A 21,106-nucleotide genomic window follows, 5' to 3' on the forward strand; every position below is an offset into this window, starting at 1 on the left:
AAAGTAAAAACAACCATTTGAAATGTTGAATTTGAATGTTAATCATGATTAAATTAACTTTTATCATGTTGATTTGAGATGAAAATATAATTTAATCAACTTTTTCTTTCAAACCATCAATTTGTATCTCAATTGACTTTTAATTCATTACCGATTTTAATTAATAAGTTTGATTGTTGATTATAGCGAGAGAATTGCAAAAAATCAAATTAGATTTTTGCTCTTCTCAACTCATCTAATCACTAGAACTTAATATTACATCAAGAGAGAGAGAGAGAGAGAGCAAATTAGATTAACAATCAACTAATTGGCTTAATTACTCTTAATTTATCCATTAGCACTTATTTCTTGATGATGATAATTGTTGTTTGCGTGTTGATATTGACTAATAAAAGTTTAATATAAAATTAATTGTTGCTTCCTAAATATCAACAACTTTCATCCTCTAATCATAATTAACTAATTGTCGATATCATGAGTAACATTTAATTATCTTAATTTAAACAGTAAATCAGTTTTCAATAATAATACAGAAAATCAATGTTACAGATAAAAAAAATTTAAGAAAATCAATAATAATCAATGATATTAGTTAATAAAAAAATTTCACCATAAATATATTGGTAAATAACAGCAAATGATTGACAATTAAATTGAAACTATTAATAATTTAATGACTCACTAAATTATGGTGTAGATTGTTAAGAGACAATTAAGTTAATAGCGATATTTGAAATTGTAAAGATGAAATAATTACTAAGTTTAATAATAGAATTGGTAATTAACTCGATGAGAAAAAAACTCGAAACAAAAATTTGCATCGATTTAACGACGAAATCATTAAATCAAGGAAGAGGAAGAAGAAGAAGATGATGATGATGATGATGATGACAAAGCCTGTTGAAGATGATAAAAAGAATATCAAGATTGAGATGATGAAATCGAAGCCAATAACTAATAACTTTTTGTTTCCTCGTTTTAATCTGAGACTCATCATATTTATCATCCTCATCTCTTCATGATGATAATTTGGTTGAATGATGAATAGACTCAAATGGATTAACATGAATCTCTGTTGAGAGAGAAAGACGAAAGATGATAAATAAAGTTATCATCATTTACCATTGTTATTATTACCATTGTCTCTCTCATTTCCATTCTCTCCCTCTGTTTCTCTTCCTTGGTCTATTTTTTTTTCTATCATCCTTGTCTTCCAGGTTTATTATCGAATAAGCTAGAACCTAAACTTCGATCGTACCTTTGCATGATTATTTTTTCTCCATCATCAAGGGTAATATTCAATTCTATCTGATATTTTGTTTTCTTCTTATTCTTCCAACATTGTAGTAAGTTGAGTTCTTTTTTCCTGAATTAATGTTATACGATATTAACTATTTACTATGAGACTTTTTTTACTTATTAATGTAAATGTTTGTTATTTGTTATATTGTTGTTCAATGTTGATGATAAGATAATAGAATTAGGAATTAATCAATCTTCAATTATCTTTATCCTTCCACCAGGTAAGTTGTGAATCAACGTGAAGAAAGTAAAACTCAATAAAACACAATTTGTTTGCCTTATTTCTTGTAGTAAATTATCATTAGTGAGAGAGCTTTCATCTTCCCTGTTCTCTCTCTCTCTCTCTCTCTCTTTCTCTCTCTTTCTCACTCCAATGTCTTCATCTTCTTAATCAATCCCTTAATTCAACTATTAATTTAACAATTAACAGTAATTAGGTTCTTTGCCTTCACTCTTTTTCCTTTCACTTTTTGTCTCTTGGTTTTCATTCACATTTTGAGACACATTTTCTTTGGTTAACTGATTCTCAACATGATGATAATCTTCATCATGAAATCAGTCACATGAAACACTGAGAAAAATTGAATTTTCTCATGTAAGTTATGGTAAAGAGGATCAATGTTACTCTTAAGCTCATGTCTTATTAAAATTGACTTTGGCTTCGTTGTAATTGTTCATGTTGTTGATTGTGTTTGTTTTTTATTCAATTGTTCAGTTAATTCCTTACCTTTTATCATTTAATCCATTTGATTAATTATCAATCGATTATCAGTTGTTGGATTTATATAAACAAAATCTTCCAATGGGAAAGTATCGGTTAAAGAGGAGAAGGTGATTAAGGATTAGGGAAATGGGATAATAAACACTTCTAACTTTAATTGCTGTTGTTGGTTAAGATTTTGTTAATCCTTTTGATTGATTATCTGTTTTTATCCAAACATTGAGTCTCAATAACCAAAAACACACTCACAATTTTCAATGAACACAATTAACGTTACTTTTTTTCTGTTGGTTTAATACTAATTGTTGAATGTTGATTGATGAACAATTTTGATCAATTTAGTTTCGTTGAAAGTGTAACACTATTTATCTTTCAGTTTAAGGTCAAGATGATGAGGTGAGTTAATTGTAGATGGTTAAAATTAAATTGTTTCTAATATATTTTCGCATAGTACAAAAAAATCAGGTAAATTGTTGTTACTCTCACTTAATTCACTTTACCTTAACCCGGCTTGGTTTGAATGAAGCCAGGGAAATGATGATAAGTAAAAACCTTGACAATTTTTGTTGATAAAAAGGTTTGGGTTATAGACTTTCTCACTCAAATATATCAGTATTATCATCATCATCATCATCATTATGAGATGAGTGAGAATGTAAAACTGGGAGTATATGAGAGAGAAGGCTAATCGACAAGTGCATGCGAATAGCTGTAAAAGAAAGTATAACTGAATAGATTCCATGTCAAATAATTGTGACCTGGAAATTGGGAATTTTATTCAAACTCGAGTTTCTATTAGATGTGTAGCCATCTATTGGATATTTACTTAGAACTTTTCTTTCGAATCTTTGTCTCTTTCGTATTTATCGATCGCCAATCAACTGGTCTACATTTCTTTAGTCTATCTTTTGGAACACCTTAGAAACCATCATCAATTAATTATCCTTTTCTCTGTCTTTTTCCATCTCTATTGTGGGATAATAATAACGGGATTATTTAGATTTTGTGTTCGTTTTCCGGTGGAAAAATAATTTACATCTTTTTGATCAAGTTAATTGTTTGTAATTTTTGATGATTGATAAATTAAATATATGACTGATTTGGAAAATATTGAATAGTGAGAGACTGAGAAAAGAGAGAGAGAAAAGGGAAATTGGATAAGTTTGCGTTTCGAAAGTGGGGATTATGGTGAAGAAAAGAAATGAGAGAGAGAGAGAGAGAGAGAGAAAACGAGAATGATAATAATTATATTCATGAAATTTTAGATCTTTTAGTATCACGGCCACTTCCGGAAAGATTTGGGGGTGGCATTAAATTACGATCATCTGAGGAATCACTAGGGTATGGACGCTTTTGTTGTTGGCGATTGTGTTGATTATGATTCTGGTGCTGTTGATGGTGATGTTGTTGTTGTTGATGATGATGATGATTATTAAACAGAGGAATTCGTTCAATAAAATCTAATAATCTATCTTTCGAAATTGGATTACGAATTGTTTCCATAACTGAATTAGCTGTTTCATAGGCATTAGGGAAAGACTTATCAGTTCTAATTCGCATAAATTTCCAACAATTTTTTCCATAATCCCAAGTACATTCAATTATCTTTCCGTCAAGATCTTTCATTGATCTGGTAAAGGGCATCGATGAATATGGTTCATTCATCCGGTTGACATAAAGGTAACACTCTTTACGATTAAGTTCACCAGGTTTAGAAATCGCAACTATTTTACACCTAAAATCAATTGAATTGTGAGTCTCTGGTTTCCATTTTAAACTTTCGGCACATTGTCCTGGTTTGTAGGGATCATCGTACGGTTGAAATATGAGGCCATCGATTTCGTGAGAAAGTTGCTGCGTAAAACTAGGACCAAAAATTGATTTGGTTTGTTTAATATCCCAAAAGTCTTTAATTCTAATACCAAAAGGTTCCTTGGATCTGTCAATTAATCCTGTTTGTTTGGCTTCTTCTCTTGGTCCAATTATCTCCTTTGTAATACAAGTTCGTCGTAAATTAAAATGGGTCCAACCAACGTCTATCCCTTCAAATTTGACAATATCATAGATTAGGTAACGTGGTGTTTTCTGTCCATTATGCTCATCGATGATCATTTCTCCATCTAATAGTGTATTGGAAAGGTGAGCATTAAGATCTTTACGTCTAGGAAAACGGACTTCTCGAGCTTGGAAAACTGAATTATCACGATCAATAAAATAAATTCTATCTGGTCCGTCGATTAACATCATGTAACGGGTTCCATCAGCTTTCCAGCTAACAGAATAGGGTTTACGATTAAATAATTGAATGTTCTTCCAGTCAAGGGAAACAGGTTGACTACCAGGGAAACCACGACCTGACCATTTGCACATTTCTTGACATTTACGTTGAATTTCAGACCAGATTCTGGAATCAGCTGGATAAACTTTATCAACACCTTCCATGAAGGTGGCAGTACGCTCACGTTTATTACTATTATTACTATTACTACTATTATTGGAGCTTGATGATGAAGAGTAACCACTTTCTACCTCATCATCTCCATCTTCTTCCTCATTACACCAATCAGGTAATTCTGGTGGAGGGGGGGCATCTTCAACATCACCAAAGCGAGAGAATAACGTTTCCAGATAATCTCCTTTATAAATACCTGGATGTCGACATTTTGCAAATTCTCGTACACTCGCTTCTATGGACCAATCTTGTCTTTCTACAAGATAAGCACTGATCAGAAAACCCGTCCTATTAAAACCATGAGTACAATGAACGAGTATTTTTTTCATTGGTTCTTTACAAAAAAATTGATGACATATATTGACAAAAGTTCTGGTTTGTTCGGGAGATGGACATTCACCATGTCTATGAAAAGATAAATGTAATCGAATTAGAAATAGAATATGCGAATTTGATGAAGCTGAAGGACAAATTTTTCCATTTAAACAGCTACTTACCCTCGACACTCAATTTTGACATATTTTATTTCCTTTTCGACAATCTCTTTGTTATAGAAACGATTTGTATTAGTTAGATCAATCCAAAGACCAATATTGACCTGATAATAGGGAAGAAGGAGGAAGAGAAATGGACTCTATTGTCAACAAAAGTTTTGTACCATTTTCCGACAAGAGGACAAGGGGATTCATACATTTTGACTTTTATATGCTTGCAGGGCCATTGTCGGTGTCCACAGTTGGCCGGGTTTCATTTTATCGGAATAATTTTTGTCCAAAGGAGTTTTAATGGCAACAAATTTGTCTAAGGTGAAAGAAAAGGTAAACCAAAGGTAAGAGTGATTAATTGAGAGCAATAAAAAGTATAATCAAGGTGATTATTGAGTTCAAAAGAGAGAGAAAAGAGTGAGAGAGAGAGAGAGAGAGGAAAATAAACACTCACCAGCTATCAGGCCACTTTTACGAGGACAGTTTAACCACCGAGGTGGTAAGACGTATCGACCCGACATGATGAGGTAAGTGAATTAAGTAAACAAGGTAAGATGGAGAAGATGGTTGATTAAGATGGAGCGATGAAGATGATGATTGTGATGATGGAATAAAAAAGAAAAACAAACAAGAGAAATTGGAGAAAAAATTGGAAAGAAAGAGAAGACAAAATGAATGGAACACAAAGACAATTGTCTATTCCTTTTTTAGGTGATGGTAGTGGTGAATTATTTGTGAACCAGCAACAATTTGATTAAGAACAAAAGGAGAAAAATATTAACAATTTGAAAAAGAATTTAAATCTTCATTCTATTTAATATTTAGATTGTCAACAATCACGATGTTGAAAAGCTAAAATCATATGTAGATATCGGCCTTAGATTGAGAGATGAATAGACTTATCCCTTTAAATAGTCAATCTAATGCTATTAACACGAAACCCGCTCTTTAATCATCAATTGTATCCAGAGCTTTACAAATCTTTCTTAATTAACGGTTGTAATTAAGTGTCCAAATTTGTTTTCCAACAATTTACAAAACAGATTCTCAAACAATCAAGTCTCACAATTGAAATTTTTTCCCGTGTTTATGTTGATTGAAAACAGTCAAAATCTATCATCAGATTTGCTTTTTTGTTTGCTCGGTGTCCAATTAGTCAACACAGACAAAGACCCAAATTCACAATTAATTCACCTTTAACAAAGATAATTAAAAAAGAATTAATAAATTGAAAGTAATTAATCAACAGGTTTCAACCACTTATTGGAATCAATTGTTGATCAAAATTAAAGAAAAAAATTTCAATACTATCAATCGAATTCGATACTATCGAACTTTGAATTATCGATATTTGATATCGGATATTATTCGATATTTTTGTGTGAATAGGAAAACATTTTGAGAGACAAAAAATGTTGTGACAATTTGATTGTTTTTAATTGTTAATTAATTCTGTAAATTATCTTGTCAATTTACCTTAAACTCTGTGTCGAAATTTAAACTATCAACTAAATTCCATTTCTTCGGTTTGGTGGGTCTCTACTAGTTGATTGTTTGTATTCTTTTTCTTTTGGTTCTTTTTTTGGTTTTCTCTTTTTTCCCCTTTCTTTTCTTTCTTTCTTTCTTGTTATCCCAAACTATGGACTCCACTTGTGGTAGATTGGACATTAATTCATTACAGTTGAAATTATATGCTGAATTTGACCAGTGGCAGGATTTTGTTGCTGCTGTTGATGAATTTCAAAGGAAAACTTCAATTAAATTAACGATAACAACAAGCAGAAAGTTAAAAAGTCGAATAAGATCAAGTAAAAAGAGGAAAACATTCAGAGGAATTAAGACAAATACTGGTCAAGATGAGGATGATCATGAAGAATCCATAGATTCAAGTGGTGATGGTGTTAACGATGATGATTCAAGATCACAAGAGAGTACAAATATATCAATTAAAGGCTTCGAATATCAATACCTTAAACTTACCTGTAAACATTATGGTGGTTACAGATCAACATCTAAAGGAGTAAGACCCAATCAACGAACTGCTAAATTAAACTGCCCGACTTATATTTACGCTTGTTTTGATCATTACAAGCAAAAATTTATCATCAAACAAATGGTTGTTGATTGTAACCATGAGTTAAAAGATGAACATGTTTTAATATCTAAACTGTTCAAAGAAAGAGAACCTGATCATATGTAAGTATTATCGTTCTTACTAATTTTTCACTCCCTGATTATTTTTGTTCTATTCTTTTTCCTTTACTGAGAATAATTTTCTTTACTTTGTTTCAATTCTCTTTCAGATCTGACACCAATGAAGCTACTCCAAAGAAAAAGTACATCAAAGTGCGAAATAGGAATGTACTGAAAATCCCTCTTGAATCACCCGCTGTATCCAACTATGTGCCCACTCCAACTGTTAGAATCCGATGTAACCATGAATTATCTGAATCATGTGAAGCTGCAAGTCTAACAACGGAAGATTTACATTCTATTCATGAACTTTTCGTATCAAAATCTAAGAAGGAGCAAAATGATCTGATACTTGAATGGATTCAAGTTCTTCCCTATGATAATGCTGCCAATACAGTTCAAGTTTTATTTAGATTACCTGCTTTCGACGGTTCGCTGGTTCGAGTTTGTTATAAAGCTTTTTCACAGGTATTAAAAGTAGCAATTAACCGTATCAATGACCTAATCATTGGTAATTATGATGAGATGGGCAATTTTCTGGACAAGAATAAGCAAACAGGTGACTCGCGAGAGATTGAAAATTGTATCGCCAATATATTGACATCATTTTCCAAGGAAGGAGATACAGAGGAAACTCATCAAGTCATTTATTGTGATACAGTTGATGTTCCTTATGCTGAAGATACTATTGAAGAAAGTTTCGTAGAGGAAAATATCACCAACATGATTGAATCATCAACCTCATCGTCTTCCCTGAAAAACGAAACTCGTGATACTGTTCAACTTTTAAATCCATTAAAACCACCAGTGATCAAAGTTAGTCCCGCTGGGGATAAATTTTCCCTTGAAATAAACTGCGAGTACAGTGTAACCCTTCAAAATGTTAGCATTGAAAATAATGGCAAGACAATTAAAGTCAGTTTCAGTGCTAAATAAAGAGTCACAACAACAACGAAATGCAGCAAAACCAACACCATCATCACCACCAAACACTTTGAAAAACAACAACAAAATCAATAGATCTCATCAATGTTTGCTCATCACAACAATTTAAATTTGCCATTACATTTTATGCGTGTCTAAATTATGCATGAATCAAATGCTCCTGCATTGGCACATAAAAGTAAACAATCAAAACAAATGCATGTTTAAATAATCATTTTCACTGTGTCACCTTAATCACCATCATCATCATCATCATCATCCACAATTAGCTAATTGTTAAACTCTCTCTTTTTTTTGTATCAACTTGGAAACCAATCGATTGTTTCACCTCATAAAAAGAAGAAACTATTAACTTGACTGTCAATTATGATTCTATTTAATTCTCACTGTCCATCCTCGAGATTTATGTCCACCCAGCGGAAAAGGAACTATTTTTTACTTGAGAAAATCTAATTCTCTTATAATTATTAATTTCTAATGAGAACTAATAATAGGAAATTATTACTTGTGTGTGTGTGTGTGTGTGTTTTGATTGCCATTCAAGAGGAAAAGATTATTACAATTTGAACTGAATTGTTCCAATTGATTGTGAATATCAAAATTGATTGATTTTGATGTTAAATTAAATATTTAAATCGCGTTGAAATACAAAAATAAAATTAATACGTTAATTGTTACACCGAGAAAGTTTAAATTGATAAGTTTGCATTTTTATCGTTTTTAAACCTGTACACAAAGGGTAGAGAATCATAATCTTTTAAGAAGATAATTATGATAATCAATTGATTAATTTGATAAGAATTAAATTTAAATAGAAAGAGAAAACAAAAAGGAATATATGGTAGAAAGGAAGAGATTAATTCTATTAGTTGAACAAATAAGATAATCATATTGGTCTGATTTTCTTATTCTGATTATAAGTTGTTTTTACAAATATTCGTAGTAAAATGTTCAACTGATTTTGCATTTTTGCCCAATTCTTGTTTCTGATGCGTTAATTGAGTTAACAGTTGACAGTTAATCGTCCATTGGGTTTAAAAGACTGTTAGAAGGGCAAATACTCCGTAAAGAAGTGCACATGGATATGCAATTAGTGGTTGTTGTCGCTGTAGGGCTAAGGCTGTGACGAAAAGTTTAGAGGCACTTAAAGCACACCAAAGAACTGCTGTGATGGCGAAAAATTTACCAATTACACCGGTGCTTAAATTGAATATAACAGATAATCCTGAAAGAACGACCATCGGAAGTAAACTGTAGCCTAGAACGGAAACCGTACAGATCAATGTGATCGATGTTGCACCGGGAGACATAAGATTGAGTAGAAAATAAACAGATAAACAACCAACAATTCCAATTCCATAAATATAACTAAAGTGAAGTTTTCCCGATAAAAGGAGAAACATTCCGAAGGCAAAGCAAAACACCAATGGACCTGTAAGATCACTTTCATGGAGAATACTTTGTTCCGTTTTCTTAAAGGGAATTATAACTGCTAATGTTTTCTGCATAATTTGATCGAAATTAATTCCTAATTCCTCTAATAGCGGAGGTTCACCGGCAAAAGGATCATCAATACCATCTGATGAGTAAAAGGGATCCGTGTTTATGTCACCGGTCGGTGTTGCTGGGGAGAAAACGGAAGAAGGTGATGGAGATGGTACCATTGGTGTCGGTGTTGGAACATAATAAGGATTATATTGTGAGGGTGTTGGATTGTAAATGTAAGGTGACATGTTCTCCTGGTTGTCCATTGGTGTCTGAATGGTGACAAAATCTTCTGCAGAAGGAAAATTTAAATATAGAAAAAGGAAAATTAGAAAATTAATTGGAAATCATCAAAAGAGAATAGAAAATGTCCAAGTGGCAAGAGAGAAGGAAAAAAAATCATATGAAACAGTTTCAGTGGAGAATTGAAAATGATTTAAACTCACCGGCTATTAGGTCATTTCTTGGTGGATAATTTGGCGGATAATTGTATCGATCGTCCATTTCTAATTAGTTAATTGTCAATTTAATGAGAAAACAAAACAATCAAAATAGAAACACAATCAATGTGATGTTACGTTGCTTTAGAATTCAATTAATCTGAGAAAATCGATAGTCCGATTAATTGGACTTACTCTCGATTATGAACGATCGATTTTTCATATAATCTTAATTAAGAAATTTTTTCAATTTTGATTGATTAACAATTAGCAGTTGTATTGGAAATCAGTTGAATAAAGCAACTGCAGTTTATTGTTACATCTTAATGTTGATTTATTGGAGCTCATTCGGGTTGATTGTATGTTTTTCACTTGACAATCAGTTAACTATTTTAGTTGATTGGATTAATTGATTCTAATTTTGATTTGTAACATTTTTATGAATAGTTTATTATATTAGTTAAGTAAAATTACAATAAAAAAATAATTTAATAGAATAAAAATAAAAGATAAAGTAAATAAAATGATTAAATAATTCAAGAGATTTTTTAAATTGATTTTCCTCTTAAATTTGAATTAAGTTAAATTACAAAATGTTAAGATTATGGTTCAACCACCTGATTAAGATCCGCAGAGTTTATAAAGTACGAGAAGGATTAGCTAAATTAGAAAATGAAAAAAAAACAATTAGTTAGATTGTCAGTGACCACTGGATTGGACATTGGATTGCTGATTGGATTACCGTTAATATTTCGAATCCAAGGATGACCTGAGTCGATGCTCGATAACCGATGGTTCCTAAAAGATAACCACCGACTGATGGTCCAAGAAATGCTCCAGCCGAACAGGATGAGAAATTTGTAGCCGAAACCAGAGCATAAGTTGATGTCTCGTTTGGATAACCTCTTCGGTTAATTGTGTCGTTCAGACAAGCGATGTAAGCGCTAACCTGCTTAGCAGCCATTCCAATTCCGACGATGATGAGAGAGACAATTACAAGCCAAAGTTGACTGAATGAAAGAAAAAGATCAATTAATCAAACAAATTGACGAATTTAGAGATAAACTTACGGTTCGATTGGTAGAAAATCAGCTGGTCCCATGAACAATAAACCGACAATGTTAATCGCCGTTCCAAGGATCGACATCCATCGAGCATCAAACTAAGTAAATGAAAGAAACACTCAACAGGTTGTTTGCTAATCACTTGTTATTTCTTGGGTACTGACCTTGTATTCACCCAATTTACCCCACAAAGGATTGGTCAAAGCGTAAACGGATCCCGTTATGATGAAAATAGACCCAATTTTTGTTGGCGAAAGGTTAAATTGTCTTAAATGGTGTTCAAGTGTCGCTGCGTTGAAACCGATCAAATTCAAACAACCAGCGATTGTCAGGACATCCAGAAGAGTACCAATGTCACAAAGAAAGGCAAACACACTCGGCGATTTACTTTGGGTGACACCACCTAAATTGTTGACAAACAATTAATGAGCTAAATTGACTAAAGAAATAAACAAAATAATTACCTGATTTGGGCAACAAGATTATGCTAACTAAACTGCCCAGAATCATACAGGTTCCCAACACAGCAAAGGGCGTAATGTAGCCACCGACCTCAAAAAGAGCTCCACCAACCGTTGGACCGACGATTAGTCCAAGACCAAAAAAGGTCTCCAAGAGAGCGAAAAGAAATGAAATATGATCAGGAAATTCTAATGGCATGATGGTGTAACATGAGGTGAGAAATGCCGCTGCTCCAGCACCTTCAAAGATTCTCAGAGAAAAAGCCAAAACGGTGAACTGCAGGGAATCGGCTATTCTGTCCAGAATTCTGAGAGAGAAGGAATTTAAAATTGAGTCAATTCACTGTGGTCGTGGTGCAAGTGGTTGTTAGATTCCTTACCCGAAAAGCACCGTGGTGATACCGGCGAGAAAAAGACCAGATTCGAGGAAGAAATTGGGAGAAACATAAGCGAACTGAAAGAGAAAAGACAAAAATCTCAGGTGGTTGGACTCGAATAAAACTGAATTTTAATTACCATTTTGCCGAAAATCGGACTTGCAGTCAATATGACCAACTCATAGATTCCAAAAATCAGGCCGTAGACTTGAGACGAAACACCTTTGTTGTCACATTCGGCGGGGAAAAACGGAGCTTGAAGGGAAACACACGCGGCGACACAAAAGTTACCATAGGCCAAGGCGATCAAACATAAAATCTGTCGCTTACTGATGGGCACTTTTCTGATCTCTTCCAGTGCATGTCGATGGCTGGAATGTAAACTACAAGCACCACAAGATCGGGTACTCATCAAGTGAGAATCCGCTGAATCAATAAAGCCCAACATAATTAAAGAGAAACAAAATTAAAGGTCAACTCAAAGGTGAACTAAAAAAATTAATACTATTGTTTTGATGTTGTTACTTTAAACACTGATCATCAAATGGATCAACAGGTTAGGCAATGATTAAACCACAATTTGGAAACAAATTAACTTAATTATGATCAACCAATGATATTGATCCTCTGGTGTGAACAAGATTAAACACCCAAGAGAGTCTTTGTAAGTGGTAATTAACCAATTGGATCATAAATTGATTAAACTTTTTTCGTTCACTTAATCACAATCGAATGTTAATTTTTTAATAATAAACAATTTGTCTTTTGTTGATTTTTGTTTATCAAAGTTAAAGTGAAAACACAAGAAAAAAATCAAGTACAAATTGTGATGATTATCATTGATGAAAAAATAACAACTAACCCAATTAATCAAATAGATTAATAAATTATTGAAAAATCTTAATTGATTGTAAACAAAAATAATATCTAATTGTGACTTCGTCATTATCTAATTGTCAAACTGATCTTCATTAAGATTCAGTCAAGAACATTATTGAAAGTTGAACAGATAATACGAAGTTAAGGAATTGAATGGATATGAACAATTAACTTATTTCCTACGTGGAATTAAATTTCGTTTCAATTATCACTGATTCTTAAATTTGATGGCAATGAATTTCAATGAACTTTTCTAATATCTATTTTCGCTCTTTTCTATTCTTTGTTGATTAATAATAATGATCACCTTGATTCGGAAGAACAGGGAGAAGAAGATAATGAACAATCTACTGAAATAATCATCATCTGAACAATTAATGTTTAGATTAACATTGGAATCCAATATCCTAAAGTTATTCTACAAGTTGATTGTTTTATTAGTCTAAGACAAACCCGAAGCTAAAACCCCATGAGAAATCGTAAATTCTTACTTTATTCAGTTGATAATGATTCTAACGGTTGAATTTCTTGGTCTGAATCATTCGTAACTTTGAAAATAGAAAATCGATCTGATCGATCAACTATTCGGATCTGAACAACTCTAAATATGCCCACTGGTTATTTACCAATATTTTGGTTGCGTTCTTCAGTTACATTAGTTTATTCCCGTTGAATTAGTTTGTGTCCCTATTGTGACATTAAGTTAATTTCTTCTCTTTCTCTTCGAGGTTTAACTCTCATCACTTGACTAGTGTATACTAATCAGGAAATACTTTTATTTGACTTCACTTTTCGAGGTAAGTGTCATTTGTAAACTCTTGTGGTGGCCAATCATCATTTGTAATACTTGTTGATATTAAAGATAAACTGAGATCACATCAAAAGTTCGTAAAATTTTAATCATATAAGGTGACTCGCTTAATATGATGTACTCTCCGTCACGGGTTATGGTCATCATGAGAGATGAGATATCTTTGGGTCGGGGAAAACTAATACATTTATGTAATTCACCTCGCAAATTGTAGGTAAACAAAAGTGCAGTTGGTTCACTTGGTGCTACGGTTGTTGTTGTTGCTGTTGAGGACGATGATGATGAGATTGTGTTGGGCATAATTGTTGACGTTAATGATGATAAGAGTGATGAACTTGATTTGGAAGAAGAGGGAGAAGATGATAATGGACGATCAACTGAACATGCAGTTCCTACAATAAATGCTAATTCTCTTGCAAGAACAAGATTATTGATGAAATAATCATCATCTCCACAATTATTGTTTAAATTAACATTGGAATCAGTTGAGTCACGATGCACCTTTGAATTGGTACTTCGAAATGAAGATTATTGGTTAGATATTCTTACCTTCAACGATTACATGTGGCTAAGATTTTCAGCTTTCACGGTAAACTCAATCTTCAATTCCCTGGCCTGATCTTGACACTGGTCACGAATAATGTCTCTTCTGATCTCCGCTCCATTCAATCACCAACGGTGATTGTATAACTGCGATTGATGTTCGCAAACGACATTTAAATGTTTCCGATGCTATTAGTTTATCATTTAAACCTTTCACCGATAATTGCGATGACCCAGTTGATCCAATGGATGAAGGAAACAATAAAAATGTTGAAGTTAAAGTAACAATGGAAGCGAGTATTACCGCCGGTGAAGGTTCAATTCAATATTCACCATCAAAGGAAAGGAAAACTTCTGGTTGCTCAGAAAAATCTTCATCTCGAAGTACCAATTCAAAGGTGCATCGTGACTCAACTGATTCCAATGTTAATTTAAATGCTAATTGTGGAGATGATGATTATTTCATCAATAATCTTGTTCTTGCAAGAGAATTAGCATTTATTGTAGGAACTGCATGTTCAGTTGATCGTCCACTATCATCTTCTCTTTCATCTTTATAATGGAGATAAATGACTTGAGTTAATTTTTTCGTTTCAGTTAAATAAATGAATAAGATTCTTTTTAAAAGAATTGTCATAAAACAGAGCCGCTATTTTGTATCTTGAGTCGATTGTATCGAAAATATATCGGGCAGAATAAGAAGCCGAAAATATGATAAACAGCGAAGAAAAGTTTTACCTAAAAGATTTCGCTTATTGAAAGTCGGAGTAGCAAAACAACAACAAGTTATTTTTCCTTGTAGCAAATTTTTTTATTGGTTCTTATAATTCATCTGAATAACCTTTTCCAACATGAATTCTCAATCTAATGATATGAAAGAAATGTTCAATGGTGTGAAATTTATCAAACTTGAAGACAATTCGATGTGCACATCCAATTCATTCAATCAAACACAAAACCAATCATTCAACCAGTATCAAGATCAGGCCACGGAATTGAAGACTGAGTTTACCGTGAAAGCTGAAAATCTGATCCAAATGCCATCGTTCAAGGTAAGAATATTCAACCATTTTCACAATTCCACGATTTTTCATTCTTTTATTAATTAACAGATTATCTGTTGTATATATTTTCTTTTGTCTATATGTTTATTACAGGAAATGACAATTCGAAAACCAAATGATCGTCAATTTGTTCAATTTAAAGATTATTTTTCCCGAATTGAACCTGAATCGAAACCAGAAAATCTTCTTCTGTCTATCAACATGAATCGAGACTTTAACGAGCCTGAGTGGACGTTACATCAAATTTATTCAACGTACGAGATTTTGGTGATTGGAATTAACTTATTGAGAAGTTCAAATACTCGTTTGATAGCAAAGCAAAAAAGAGCACAAAAAGAGATCGATTATTTTCGCAAAAGTCTACAATCTCAACCACTGACAGAATTCATGGATAGTAAATGCCAACTTTACTCCTCAAACGTAAGATTTTTTTCTGAAATCTTCTAGATAGAGAAATTCACTAAATTTGAGTTAATAATTACAGATGCATAATTATTTCACTTCTAATTCTTTGGATTCTTTAAATATAATTTTCAGGGTAATGTACATATTCGTATGCCTCTGTTTTCAGAATTGTACAATTTCACCGGATACTTTAACAGAGATTTTACTTTTACGAATGAAAAATTGCTCCAAGATTTGAATAGCTGGAACGAAGACGAGCCCAAGTGGACTATGGCTGAAGTGTTTACCACTTATGAGATGCTGGTAATGGGAACATTGATGTCACGAAAAGTTCGAATAACTAAAAAACAGAAAAGAGCACAAATAGATGTCAATAATTCATTGAAAATTCTTCATTAAATGTCCAAAAAATGGTGAAATGAATAAGGTTGAATAAAATGTTTGATTTATAAAGTTACTCAATGTTGATAAGACGATAGAATTGGGAATTAATCAATCTTCAATTATCTTTATCCTTCCACCAGGTAAGTTGTGAATCAACGTGAAGAAAGTAAAACTCAATTAAACACAATTTGTTTGCCTTATTTCTTGTAGTAAATTATCATTAGTGAGAGAGCTTTCATCTTCATTGTTCTCTCTCTCTCTCTCTTTTTCTCCCTCTCACTCCAATGTCTTCATCTTCTTAATCAATCCCTTAACTCGACTATTAATTTAACAATTAACAGTAATTAGGTTCTTTGCCTTCTCTCTTTTTCCTTTCACTCTTTGTCTCTTGGTTTTCATTCACATTTTGAGACACATTTTCTTTGGTTAACTGATTCTCAACATGATGATAATCTTCATCATAGAATCAGTCACATGAAACACTGAGAAAAATTGAATTTTCTCATGTAAGTTATGGTAAGGACACAGTTAACGTTGGTTTAATACTAATTGTTTAATGCTGATAGATGAACCATTTTGATCAATTTAGTTTCGTTGAAAGTGTAACACTATTTATCTTTCAGTTTAAGGTCAAGATGATGAGGTGAGTTAATTGTTGTTGGTTAAAATTAAATTGTTTCTAATATATTTTCGCATAGTACAAAAAAATCAGGTAAATTGTTGTTTCTCTCACTTAATTCACTGCACTTTAACCCAGCTTGGTTTGGATTATAGACTTTCTCACTCAAATATATGAGTATGATCATCATCATCATTATGAGTGAGAATGTAAAACTGGGAGTATAAGAGAGAGAAGGCTAATCGACAAGTGCATGCGAATAGCTGTAAAAGAAAGTATAACTGAATAGATTCCATAATATGACCGCCGGTGAAGGTTCAATTCAATATTCACCATCAAAGGAAAGGAAAACTTCTGGTTGCTCAGAAAAATCTTCATCTCGAAGTACCAATTCAAAGGTGCATCGTGACTCAACTGATTCCAATGTTAATTTAAATACTAATTGTGAAGATGATGATTATTTCATCAATAATCTTGTTCTTGCAAGAGAATTAGCATTTATTGTAGGAACTGCATGTTCAGTTGATCGTCCATTATCATCTTCTCCCTCTTCTTCCAAATCAAGTTCATCACTCGTATAAATCAACAAAAAACATCTATGGGGATAAATAACTTGAGTTAATTTTTTGTTTCAGTTAAATAAATAAAAAAGAATCTTTTTAAAAGAATTGTCATAAAACAGAGCCGCTATTTTGTATCTTGAGTCGATTGTATCGAAAATATATCGGGCAGAATAAGGAGCCGAAAATATGATAAACAGCGAAGAAAAGTTTTACCTAAAAGATTTCGCTTATTGGAAGTCGGAGTAACAAAACAACAACAAGTTATTTTTCCTTGTAGCAAATTTTTTTATTGGTTCTTATAATTCATCTGAACAACCTTTTCCAACATGAATTCTCAATCTAATGATATGAAAGAAATGTTCAATGGTGTGAAATGTGTCAAACTTGAAGACAATTCGATGTGCTCATCCAATTCATTCAATCAAACACAAAACCAATCATCCAACCAGTATCAAGATCTGGCCACGGAATTGAAGACTGAGTTTACCGTGAAAGGTGAAAATCTGATCCAAATGCCATCGTTTAAGGTAAGAATATTCAACCATTTTCACAATTCCACGATTTTTCACTCTTTTATTAATTAACAGATTATTTGTTGTATATATATTTTCTCTTGTCTATATGTTTATTACAGGAAATGACAATTCGAAAACCAAATGATCGTCAATTTGTTCAATTTAAAGATTATTTTTCCCGAATTGAACCTGAATCGAAACCAGAAAATCTTCTTCTGTCTATCAACATGAATCGAGACTTTAACGAGCCTGAGTGGACTTTACATCAAATTTATTCAACGTACGAGATTCTGGTATTCGGAACTAAATTACCAGGAGGATCAAAACCTCGCTTAGATAAAAAAATAAAAAGAGCTGAAACAGAAATCGATAAGTTTTTATACGATCTCCAATTTCAACTGAAGACAGAGAACATGGAGAGTCAATGTCAACTTTACTTCTCAATCGTAAGAATATTCAATCTAAGATCTAGACAGAGAAATTTGATAAACTTGTGTGAATTTCGTTAGTAATAATTTTCCATTTCTAATCTTTTGATATGAATTTCAGGATTATTCATTTATTCGCAAGCCTACTAGTTTCGAATTGGGTCTTTTTAAGCTTTATTATGGCACTAAATGTTATTTCCCGAAAGAATTATTGTTTGAGCATTTGAACAATCATGTGCTCTATGACGAGCAACAATGGACTATGGCTGAAATTTTTGCAACTCTCGAGATTCTGGTAATGGGAACTAGAATGTCACAGGAAAACAAAGTTCGCTTAACTGAAGAACAGAAAAGAGCGCAAATGAATATCAAAGAATTCAACCAAAATTATCCTCATCAGTTTTCACAACAGCAAACATTTCAATCATCCAACCAGTATCAAGATCAGGCCACGGAATTGAAGACTGAGTTTACCATGAAAACTGAAAATCCGATCCAAATGCCATCGTTTAAGGTAAGATTGTCCAACCATTTTCTCATTTTCATTTGCATGATTTTTTCCGCTTTCTCATATGAATGTGAACGACAAAAGTTTAGGAATTGAGTAAAATCTGGTCTAGTTTTTGGATGAGTCGGAATTTTAGTTTCAAACTTTTCATAAATGAAGATAATATAATTAATTAGATGAAAATTAATTACTTTCTGCATTAGATCATGTTGAATCTTAAATAAGTCCAAATAAAGGAAATGTGAAGTTTACGACAAAAGTTTAGGTTTTTCGTAAAAATTTGAATGTCAAGATTAATCATCATTTTGATTCATTCATGTTTTGATCAGCTTTAACACATAATTAATTTGCGATAATTTCTGCCGAAATCAGGCTATCAATAAAAAAGTTATAGAATTCGAGTTTAGCACGAGTATCAATTGAAAATTACGGGTTTCGGCCTAGTAATAAAAGACGATTCGTTCTAACTACGATTCATTCGAAAACCAGACAAGATTTTACACAATTCCTAAACTTTTGTCGTGCACTGTATTATTTGTTGTATATATTTTCTTTTGTCTATATGTTTTATTACAGGAAATGACAATTCGAAAACCAAATGATCGTCAAATTGTTCAATTTAAAGATTATTTTTCCCGAATTGAACCTGAAGCGGCACCAGAAAATCTTCTTCTGTCTATCAACATGAATCGAGACTTTAACGAGCCTGAGTGGACGTTACTTCAACTTTATTCAACTTACGAGATTTTGGTGATGGGAATTAACTTGTTGAGAAGTTCAAATACTTGTTTGATTGCAAAACAAAAAAGAGCACAAAAAGAGATCGATTATTTTCGCAAAAGTCTACAATCTCAACCACTGACAGAATTCATGGATAGTAAATGCCAACTTTTCTCCTCAATCGTAATATTTTTTTTATGAAATCTTCTAGATAGAGAAATTCACTAAATTTGAGTTAATAATTACAGTCGCATAATTATTTCACTTCTAATTCTTTGTATTCTTTGAATACTATTTTCAGGATAATATACATATTCGTAAACCCTCGCTTCCAGAATTAAGCAATTTTACTATATACTTTGGCAGAAATTATGCTTATCCAATCGAAAAATTGCTCCAAGATTTGAATAGCTGGAACGACGAAGAGCCCAAGTGGACTATGGCTGAAGTGTTTACCACTTATGAGATGCTGGTAATGGGAACATTGATGTCACGAAAAGTTCGAATAACTAAAGAACAGAAAAGAGCACAAATAGATGTCAATAATTCATTGAAAATTCTTTATTAAATGTCCAAAACATGGTGAAATGAATAAGGTTGAATAAAATGTTTCTTTTTTATAAAGTTACTCAATGTTGATAACACGATAGAATTAGGAATTAATCAATCTTCAATTATCTTTATCCTTCCACCAGGTAAGTTGTGAATCAACGTGAAGAAAGTAAAACTCAATAAAACACAATTTGTTTGCCTTATTTCTTGTAGTAAATTATCATTAGTGAGAGAGCTTTCATCTTCATTGTTCTCTCTCTCTCTCTCTTTTTCTCCCTCTCACTCCAATGTCTTCATCTTCTTAATCAATCCCTTAACTCGACTATTAATTTAACAATTAACAGTAATTAGGTTCTTTGCCATCTCTCTTTTTCCTTTCACTTTTTGTCTCTTGGTTTTCATTCACATTTTGAGACACATTTTCTTTGGTTAACTGATTCTCAACATGGTGATAATCTTCATCATGGAATCAGTCACATGAAACACTGAGAAAAATTGAATTTTCTCATGTAAGTTATGGTAAAGACACAGTTAACGTTACTTTTTTCTGTTGGTTTACTAATTGTTGAATGTTGATTGATGAACAATTTTGATCAATTTAGTTTCGTTGAAAGTGTAACACTATTTATCTTTCAGTTTAAGGTCAAGATGATGAGGTGAGTTAATTGTAGATGGTTAAAATTAAATTGTTTCTAATATATTTTCGCATAGTACAAAAAAATCAGGTAAATTGTTGTTACTCTCACTTAATTCACTTTACCTTAACCCGGCTTGGTTTGAATGAAGCCAGGGAAATGATGATAAGTAAAAACCTTGACAATTTTTGTTGATAAAAAGGTTTGGGTTATAGACTTTCTCACTCAAATATATCAGTATTATCATCATCATCATCATCATTATGAGATGAGTGAGAATGTAAAACTGGGAGTATAAGAGAGAGAAGGCTAATCGACAAGTGCATGCGAATAGCTGTAAAAGAAAGTATAACTGAATAGATTCCATAATATGACCGCCGGTGAAGGTTCAATTCAATATTCACCATCAAAGGAAAGGAAAACTTCTGGTTGCTCAGAAAAATCGTCATCTCGAAGTACCAATTCAAAGGTGCATCGTGACTCAAATGATTCCAATGTTAATTTAAATACTAATTGTGGAGATGATGATTATTTCATCAAACAGAGCCACTATTT

General features: G+C 32.4%; 7 protein-coding genes across 8 annotated transcripts in view; 3 read left to right on the top strand and 4 right to left on the bottom strand.

Annotated features, from left to right (window-relative positions):
* Nucleotides 1–2,602, bottom strand: part of LOC128389892 (potassium voltage-gated channel protein Shaw-like) — a 43,916-nt gene extending 41,314 nt beyond the window's left edge. For both annotated transcript variants that reach the window (XM_053349535.1, XM_053349536.1), the window contains exon 1: nucleotides 2,030–2,602. The gene's annotated coding sequence lies outside the window, so the exon portion shown is untranslated. The remainder of the gene's footprint in view (nucleotides 1–2,029) is intronic.
* A 460-nt stretch (nucleotides 2,603–3,062) lies between these two features.
* Nucleotides 3,063–6,120, bottom strand: LOC128389890 (mRNA-capping enzyme-like). Its single transcript, XM_053349534.1, has 4 exons — nucleotides 5,415–6,120; nucleotides 5,167–5,276; nucleotides 4,973–5,073; nucleotides 3,063–4,880 (listed from the first exon to the last, which is right to left on the bottom strand). Exons 1-4 carry the CDS (start codon nucleotides 5,479–5,481, stop codon nucleotides 3,275–3,277), a joined length of 1,884 nt encoding a protein of 627 aa, XP_053205509.1. The 5' UTR covers nucleotides 5,482–6,120; the 3' UTR covers nucleotides 3,063–3,274.
* A 22-nt stretch (nucleotides 6,121–6,142) lies between these two features.
* Nucleotides 6,143–8,455, top strand: LOC128389894 (uncharacterized). The gene is made up of 2 exons (XM_053349539.1): nucleotides 6,143–7,156; nucleotides 7,264–8,455. The coding sequence occupies exons 1-2, from the start codon at nucleotides 6,600–6,602 to the stop codon at nucleotides 8,087–8,089; spliced, it is 1,383 nt and encodes a 460-aa protein (XP_053205514.1). The 5' UTR covers nucleotides 6,143–6,599; the 3' UTR covers nucleotides 8,090–8,455.
* A 331-nt stretch (nucleotides 8,456–8,786) lies between these two features.
* On the bottom strand, nucleotides 8,787–10,189 carry LOC128389896 (protein YIPF5-like). The gene is made up of 2 exons (XM_053349541.1): nucleotides 10,030–10,189; nucleotides 8,787–9,875 (listed from the first exon to the last, which is right to left on the bottom strand). The coding sequence occupies exons 1-2, from the start codon at nucleotides 10,085–10,087 to the stop codon at nucleotides 9,133–9,135; spliced, it is 801 nt and encodes a 266-aa protein (XP_053205516.1). The 5' UTR covers nucleotides 10,088–10,189; the 3' UTR covers nucleotides 8,787–9,132.
* Nucleotides 10,190–10,442: 253 nt separating this feature from the next.
* On the bottom strand, nucleotides 10,443–12,510 carry LOC128389895 (MFS-type transporter SLC18B1-like). The gene is made up of 7 exons (XM_053349540.1): nucleotides 12,065–12,510; nucleotides 11,929–12,002; nucleotides 11,552–11,856; nucleotides 11,252–11,490; nucleotides 11,094–11,185; nucleotides 10,766–11,033; nucleotides 10,443–10,683 (listed from the first exon to the last, which is right to left on the bottom strand). Exons 1-7 carry the CDS (start codon nucleotides 12,371–12,373, stop codon nucleotides 10,645–10,647), a joined length of 1,326 nt encoding a protein of 441 aa, XP_053205515.1. The 5' UTR covers nucleotides 12,374–12,510; the 3' UTR covers nucleotides 10,443–10,644.
* Nucleotides 12,511–12,663: 153 nt separating this feature from the next.
* On the top strand, nucleotides 12,664–16,757 carry LOC128389897 (uncharacterized). The gene is made up of 4 exons (XM_053349542.1): nucleotides 12,664–13,601; nucleotides 14,756–15,210; nucleotides 15,316–15,642; nucleotides 15,760–16,757. Exons 2-4 carry the CDS (start codon nucleotides 15,010–15,012, stop codon nucleotides 16,024–16,026), a joined length of 795 nt encoding a protein of 264 aa, XP_053205517.1. The 5' UTR covers nucleotides 12,664–13,601; nucleotides 14,756–15,009; the 3' UTR covers nucleotides 16,027–16,757.
* Nucleotides 16,758–16,894: 137 nt separating this feature from the next.
* On the top strand, nucleotides 16,895–20,989 carry LOC128389893 (uncharacterized). The gene is made up of 5 exons (XM_053349537.1): nucleotides 16,895–17,720; nucleotides 17,828–18,154; nucleotides 18,258–18,650; nucleotides 19,221–19,547; nucleotides 19,666–20,989. The coding sequence occupies exons 1-5, from the start codon at nucleotides 17,520–17,522 to the stop codon at nucleotides 19,930–19,932; spliced, it is 1,515 nt and encodes a 504-aa protein (XP_053205512.1). The 5' UTR covers nucleotides 16,895–17,519; the 3' UTR covers nucleotides 19,933–20,989.
* The last annotated feature ends 117 nt before the right edge of the window (nucleotides 20,990–21,106 follow it).

Source organism: Panonychus citri, unplaced genomic scaffold (assembly GCF_014898815.1).
Source record: "Panonychus citri isolate SS breed McGregor unplaced genomic scaffold, ASM1489881v1 Contig00111, whole genome shotgun sequence".
In the NCBI taxonomy this organism is placed as follows: Eukaryota; Metazoa; Arthropoda; class Arachnida; order Trombidiformes; family Tetranychidae; genus Panonychus; species Panonychus citri.